The sequence below is a fragment of the Berghia stephanieae genome, unplaced genomic scaffold (assembly GCF_034508935.2).
Source record: "Berghia stephanieae isolate SIO BIC M18660-M18661 unplaced genomic scaffold, UCSD_Bste_1.3 scaffold3605, whole genome shotgun sequence".
NCBI classification, from domain to species: Eukaryota; Metazoa; Mollusca; class Gastropoda; order Nudibranchia; family Aeolidiidae; genus Berghia; species Berghia stephanieae.
In genome coordinates, this window is record NW_027624851.1 from 64 (window position 1) to 7,712 (window position 7,649).

The 7,649-nt window shown below is 36.5% G+C and overlaps 1 protein-coding gene across 1 annotated transcript; it reads left to right on the forward strand.

Annotated features, from left to right (window-relative positions):
- Positions 1 to 1,476: 1,476 nt before the first annotated feature.
- Positions 1,477 to 7,589, forward strand: LOC144961688 (uncharacterized). Its single transcript, XM_078894787.1, has 4 exons — positions 1,477 to 1,700; positions 3,363 to 3,528; positions 5,237 to 5,278; positions 7,405 to 7,589. Exons 1-4 carry the CDS (start codon positions 1,512 to 1,514, stop codon positions 7,572 to 7,574), a joined length of 567 nt encoding a protein of 188 aa, XP_078750913.1. The 5' UTR covers positions 1,477 to 1,511; the 3' UTR covers positions 7,575 to 7,589.
- Positions 7,590 to 7,649: the final 60 nt, after the last annotated feature.

The following is a 7,649-nucleotide window of genomic DNA, read 5'->3' on the forward strand; positions in this document are numbered from 1 at the left end:
AAGGAGAATATTTTTGGTAACATCCTCAGAAAGGACCTGTCGAATAATACCCTATTTCAAAAACAGATTGATGATTGGATCATTGTCTTAAATTTGGTCGTCCAACGACAGTCACGAATCTAAGAACGATCCAAATTTTTTGACTATATGAACAAAATCTATTGACGCCTCTGCTACTTTCAACTTCGTCTCGTTTTAAAACGCGTTGTTCCCCGCTTTCATCACCTTCGTTTTGTCGCTATTCAGCTTTACCCTGTTGCTACCATTCCACCCCTGACGAGTTATTTTTATCGTGCCAAATAACACAACGATATTGTGAGTATGTGTAATTGCACGATGAAAAATAACTTGTTTAGTTATTGTTTTTAATGACTCATGTAGCATTCAACATGTTCTAAACACAGAATTCATTGTGTTAACATGCATAATTATAGCTTTAAGGAATATCACTTATATTGTATTCATGCTAGACATCACGTCTGCATGCACTGTACATCGTTCTTAAATATTGATTGATTAAAATGACCCTCATCTAGTTAAAAACTCTCAAACCTGAGGTTTTATTAAAGTCACGAAATTGTTGGTTTTTGACGTGATTACTCTCAGTTTAGCCGGGTAGAACAATACACGATTCTTTCATTTCTTGTTATTTTTAAACGAGTTTTTTTTATTATCTTGCCAAATAACAATACGAGCTTGCGAATGTGTGTACTTGTATGATAGAAAATAAGTTTACAAAATACAAATAAAAAAATGAAATGTTAGGTTTATTGGTTTATTGCACCCATCCAAGTAAGATTTTTTAGATATTTCATGACCACATGTATGTTAGTTGTATTTTGCTTCGCCACCATATATTGTATATGTTTGAATAACAATTTGACCCCCCCCCCCCTTAGATTGGTATTCATGGCCACCAAAACATTATTTTTAATTGCCAATCAGTTATCTTTTACACTTTATCTAAAACCAATAAAATGAGAAAAATATTCTGCAATCGTTGAAAATAAAGTGTTTATTCAACGCGTTTAAATATTATTCAACGATTACGCATTTACTCAGATATGAATGGGTATTCCAATGGGATGGATAAAATATAACAGTTAAAAGAGAAGTAAAATTGATATAAAGCTGCTTGAAGCTGCGGACTATAAGAAGTAGTAAACAAAAATGCATAGAACAGCTTTAAAAAAAACCCAACAAAATAAAAAACACGGAACGTTACACCATTTTTTCAGCCAACAGCAAAAAACTTCGAAGACACAAATACATTAATAAAAAAACCAGATCGATGACACAAAAATCTGTAAAATAATCTTGGAATGTAAACAAAAAGAAGCGATCTCTATGTAACTAAGGAGTGGCAAACAGAGCGGAATATTAAACAATGCTTACATTTTGGTGCTTTTTTGTTTACACTCCAAGATTTTTCCTACAGAGAGAGGACGTACCGTTTACTGCGTTAGGTAATATATGTCTGTCAATATCATTGCACAGGCTCGTCCCTTCAGATGAAGATATTACCAGAAACACCACTGAAAACGTTGCATACAGTCGTTGAATTCTCGTGTGTTGTTGACTCCAAGAACACTGAGGGCATTATGTTGCTGCAAATATGGAAGAACAACGAAGCGCCCATGGTGATGGTTCGTCCGGATAGAGAACCTTCCGTCAGCAAGGATATTTCTCAAAGATTTTGGGTGGGTATTAACAGTACAACATCTTTATAGGTCGTCTTCATTAGGGCACAGAATTGTGATGTCATAAAAAACTGGTTCCAATCTCATTGGGAGTGTAAATCTACTCTTCTGGAGGACTGGATACATACATTGTGTAATTGATCTTCTAGTTTCAGAGTGATGCATCTTATTTTCTAGTCTAAATATATGTTGATCGTCAATAACTATCAGCTCTCATCGGTTCTTTATGTAATCTGAACAACATACATATACATCCTGATTCTAAAATTTAGTTAGTTCTGGCGCTGATATGACCTTAACGTGTTGCAAGCGCCGTAAAGCCCTTAAAAAAACAAAAACATAAAATTTAGTTCTTTAAACATCTAGCCTATTCATTACTAATCCTCTGAAGAACTGATACATTTCCAATGGGTTTGGAACCGTAAGAGTAAAAGGTGTGACGTCACGTCTTCTCCGCCCCATTGAACTTTTATTCTATTACACTTTAGTGTATTTGGGAGGGGGTGGGGTGGTTGAGTGTTTATGCATTTCACAATGACATAGAAGGCCCAGAGTACTGGCTCAGCGTCAGGCAATTTGGAAATTTTTTCCTTGGGCAAGATTATTAATCCCCAATTCGCGCACTTGGACGATATAGGAAATCTCTGTTGACAACAGACATTTGTTTCATTAATTATCTGCATTCCTTCATGGAATGCTCTGGGCGACAGCATCTAAGGATATGTGGTCTTAAGGTTTGACATTCGCCTCAGGGCATAGTTGAGACCTTGGAAAAGGCTCTTAACTCACATTCTTTCATTGTACTCAGGTGTAAAATAAGTATTTTGCCGTTAAAAGCTATGCTCCTATCGGGCAAAACAGGAGTCATGTCTCATCCTTCATGTAACGTGTTGCTGTTGGTCAGGGATCCCTTGTAAAGCGCTTTGAGCACGTTTAGTCGATATTGCGCTATATGAAAGCTAACGTTTCTTTTAAGTATGTCCCGTGGAAGGGACCATTAAAAAAAGAATTGCATTTACTTGCATTATCAACATCACCGGTGGGACCGCCACCATTATCATTGCCAAAACTGATCCTGATATGGGTGTTGTCACTGGCTCAGAGGTAGGTGTCTGGTCTTGTAACAATGAATGTCAAGCAAGGTGGAGCGTGTTCAGTGATTGTATGGCTCTGGGGCATGGTGTCTGGTCTTGCAACAATAAATGTCAAGTAAGGTTGAGATTATTCAGTGATGGGATGGATGTAAATCTTCTCCACCTCAGTAAACTGATAGCATTTCGGATTGCTGCGGATATTAGAGATTAATTTTAAGCTATTATGACCATAAACATGACTGTTTGGGTAAAAATTCCCTTTATTTTATCTTATAGGGGAAATTTATCTCTAAGGTCTATTCCAAGGGAATAATGGAATAACCCAAGAATCAGCCGCAGTGCAGCGCCTCAAATTTAACTAACAACTTGCTCAGGGCTACACAGCGCGGCGGCGGTGATCAAACTCGGTACCTCTCGGGTACGAAGCAAAGACCGTACCACTGAGCCACGTTGGTCATCTTTTTTTAATCAAATTCATCTTGGCAGGCTGTAAGTTTGATCACCTTTACTAGAGATAGCATTTTATCAATTCTAAAGTTTACTAGTACAATATAATGCAATCTTACAGGTTCGTGGGAGAGTGGATAACAAGGAAAGTGAACAATATCTGAACCTGACGTTGCCCTACCCTAACCAAGAGGATGTGGGAGTTTACACATGCGCCGTGTACTTCGTGAACACTGAAGGTGTCATGCTGGAGAGAAGAGTCACGAAAAAATTGGTGATCGATTTGGGTACGTCAATGTTTGTGTGACTGCATTTGTTGTTAATCTATCATTCATGTGACCCATGATCTTAAGCTTCTTATAAAGCGCAGTATCCACATAACGTGCTCAAAACGCTTTATAATATGGTCCATGGTCAACAGCAACACTTAACATATAGGACGAGACAAGACTTCCCTTAGGATATGTTACAATTTCTTTTAGACAACGCTTTTAACGACTGGTATTCATTTTAAACCCAGTATGGTGAGAAAATGTGAGTAACGAGCCCTTATCAAGGACTCAACTATGCGCCCGTCAGAGCGGGACTCGAACCCAGTATCTTCCGATCCGAATTTGAGTGTCAAACCACCTGGTTTCAAAAAGTTACTATGATGTGATGAACCAGACTTGGTAAAGCAAATTTAAAATTAGAATAATAAGACACAGATCCTTGAGATTTTCTATTCCTGTATGGATTTATATTGAATCTCTCCCATTACAAGACACCAACTCTATGTTTGACATTGTGTCTATGTAATTGTAAATGTTTCTGCTCGAAGCTCGAAAAAATAAATAAAAATGTGAAATTGACTGTAAGCTTCAATTTAATATACCAAAACAGATAAATGGACGTTTCAAGTTTCCCCTTTATTAACAAAACAGGATGAATGAAACACTACAGACGTATGAGATAATGTTGTAGTGGCGTTGTTAACCTGCCCATACACTCTACTCCTAAAATAGTTATGCCACCTTTATCTACCTTAATCATTATTGGTACTCCGAGGACTGGTTACATCCACACTTCCAAGGATTTTGGAACCACAGGAGAATAGTGTTTGACGTTACGACTTTTCTTCCCTATTGGATAAAACATTATTCTTGTTCACAGAGCCCTCAGTGAAATTTTGTGTTTGACCATATATGTGGGGGGGGGGGGAGTATTTGTGTGTGTGGATTAAAGAGTTGAAACACAGACTCTCCCTCTCGAACACAAGCACACACACACACACACACACACACACACACACATCCGCAGAGATGTAAGGTAAATAAAATGTGCAATTCTTGTCAAGAAAATCACACAACAACTGCCTTAGCTCAGATGCACTGATATCCAAAAAATGTGGATAAATTACGAAAAAGAGTAACTGAACTAGACCGGGAAAGAGAATTGGATGTGCAAAAGGGTACGTTATCAATTCAATTTCTGATCTTTCTCTTTCTCTCTCTCTCTCTCTCTCTCTCTCTCTCCCTCTCTCTCTCTCTCTCTCTCTCTCTCTTTCTCTCTCTAATATAAGAACAATAACAACAATAAAATAATAATAACAATTAATAATAATAATAATAATAATAATAATATAATAATAATAATAATTAATAATAATAATAATAATAATAAATAATAATAATAATAATAATATATAATAATAATAATAATAATAATATAATAATAATAATAATAATAATAACAATAATAATTCCAATGATAATACTATAATAATATAATATACTTTAGCGCCCATTAACCCTCTAGGACCCAGTATGACATATATGTCATACATCCTATAACCACTCAAAAGGGCATTAATCTGTATTGAAATGTCACTGTGGTAATTTCAGAGTTATCTTCCTTGTTTAAACTAACTCTTCAATCACGAAGAGAATGATTTGTAAATATTTATCCCACTTCCTCCTCCTGCCTAATTTGATCAACACACGTGAAATCCAAAAGCTGTAAACAGACCCAATAGAATTCTTCTCAATCTCCACCCAGGTAAGTAATCTTCTAATCCGATTGTTTGAATAATTAGTTGAAATGTTATATGATACATTGGCAGTGGAGTGGGGCCATTGGATCGAATGGTGCCAGGCACCACACCAATCTTTTAAAAATCATTCACATCATAATTTAATTAAAAATAAAACAGAAATTTTAACTCCACTGTCTTTCGCCAACTCGCCAACAACATACTGCCTTTACTTTTTAGTCTCCACTCTATTCAAGATTCCGAATCACGCACTGCGCCGACTCGTGTGTTGGTGACATCACTGCGCGAATTAGTGACGGAATCAACACCGTGGTGCAAAGCAATCCAAGCTCCAGTTAATGCTCTATCCATTAGTATCGCTACAGCTGATTGAGCGAGAAATTGGGTCGAATTATACTATCCTCAAATAGCGGAAAAACCCCTCGACTTGTCCCAGGATCTGAGAGCTCCACCGTTGGACTGGAGAGATGCGCCAATGTTGCACCATTTACGTTATAATAAGGGTAACTTCGGCCATCCAAAATATTATATTAACTGTCAAAAACACTGATTATTGTCAAGTTTATTTGTAAGTAGCAAAGAAAAACAACATAAAACTTAAAAATACGATATATCAAAATTCCCCCCCCCCCCCCACCTCTTATTCACGATTATTGAATAAAGTAATCCTTTGCAACGAAGCATTGAGGACGAATTTACCACCATTTTTCTTGCTTGTAGTGCCGAGTTGATGGTCACGTTGGTATGAGTGTTTATTTGTGTGTGTGCGTGTTTGGATGTGTGTGTTTGTGCGTGTGTATTTGTGTCAGTCAGAGAAAGAAAGCGAAGATTGTCAACAGTTATACTTTGGTGTGTTTTTTGATTTCTTAAGTACTTAAGTGGAGTGAATTTTTCTTTGTGATGCTTTAAGGTCTGAATCTACCTTTTATTTGTGCAATCATTAATCGTATTCCACTGATTTCCATTATTTGAGATATACTTTGAAGTTTTCTTTTTGTTAAACATTGAATTGCAATGAATCAAGTTGACTCTTTGCTTCATCGACCGTTTGGGAGATTGACACTAGAGGACAAATTAGAAATAAAAAGACTAGTTCCTCACCAACCAACTGATTTGAATTAACACAGGTGTGGAAATCTCGAAAACGCTCTTTTTCAGTGACATGGTATGACAGACATGAATGGCTCACAGTTAGTTTAGAAAAAAAACGTTTCTTTTGTTTTTATTGTCTACTTTTTACAGATACAACAAACACTGACAAATCATGGTCATCTATAGGCTATAGTGACCTTAACCACCTCCATCGTATTTCTTGACCTTCTGAACGTTGTTTTAGCACCCTTAAAAGAGTGAAAAATTTCTTGCAAAATTCAATGAAACAGGAGCGGTTAAATTCGTTAATGATTCTGTCAATTCACAAAGCTGAAATAGATGCAATTCCAGATTTCAATAAACAAATTATAAAAAGATTTGCAGATTCTTTTTACAAGTACTAAAAGTAAGTAATTTCTGTCATAGGTTTCTTTTCTCTTTTGATTTACATTTATCACATATTGATTGCATGATCTACCAAATCCAATCCTTTAAATGGTGGACAAAGAATAATTATAAAGACCTTTTCACACGGGACTTGTATATCAGTGTTGTGGTTTGTTGTTTTCATGAATTATTTGTTTTTTGTGAGTTTTGTCTACTCGTAGAAACCATCGACCCTCCCCCCACCCTTTCAAAAAAGCGAGTTTTCAACACGTGCTCTCTCCTCTTAATCGTGTTCACTGTTTTAGAACTTATTTTCTTCTTCTAATCACGGCACCACCATATGCCGTCAATACGCCACGCCGCTGTACATTGGTAAATTATTCATCACTGTTATTAATTTCAACTGTGAGTTACAGGGTGTCAACGGTGTGTATGACAGATCTGTCAATTTGGGATCGTGGGTATGACAAATCTGTCATACTGGGCTTTTGAGGAATTTTAAATTAAGAAGACTGTAGTAATCGCCTGCATGATGCATATATTTTTGTTGATGACAACTATGAATTTTGTATATATCTATGCTATGTACATGCATGTATAGATCAGTGGTTGCAGGTTTTTCAACTTCATTTATATTTTTCTCTACCAACAGACATGGAAAGTGACAGCGAATATGAAGAGTTGATGGACAAAATCAATCCCAACGAAAGCGATTTCTTTGATTCGGGTGATGAGTATCTTCCATCTGATGACAACTTCGATTATAGTGATGAGGACGACGATATCTATTCACCCTCAACGAGCAAAAAAAAAGGCAGCTAAACGTGCGAAACATCGCCATACTGCAGATAATGAGAATAGTGATGACGATGATGACAATGTTCCACTTGCCCGAAT

Excerpts from the sequence above, each read along its gene's own strand:
- LOC144961688 (XM_078894787.1), top strand. The coding sequence starts at position 1,512 with ATGAAGATATTACCAGAAACACCACTGAAAACGTTGCATACAGTCGTT. Across the intron at positions 1,701-3,362 it reads ATATTTCTCAAAGATTTTGG|GTTCGTGGGAGAGTGGATAA; the intron begins GTGGGTATTAAC and ends GCAATCTTACAG. Across the intron at positions 5,279-7,404 it reads TCTTCTCAATCTCCACCCAG|ACATGGAAAGTGACAGCGAA; the intron begins GTAAGTAATCTT and ends CTCTACCAACAG.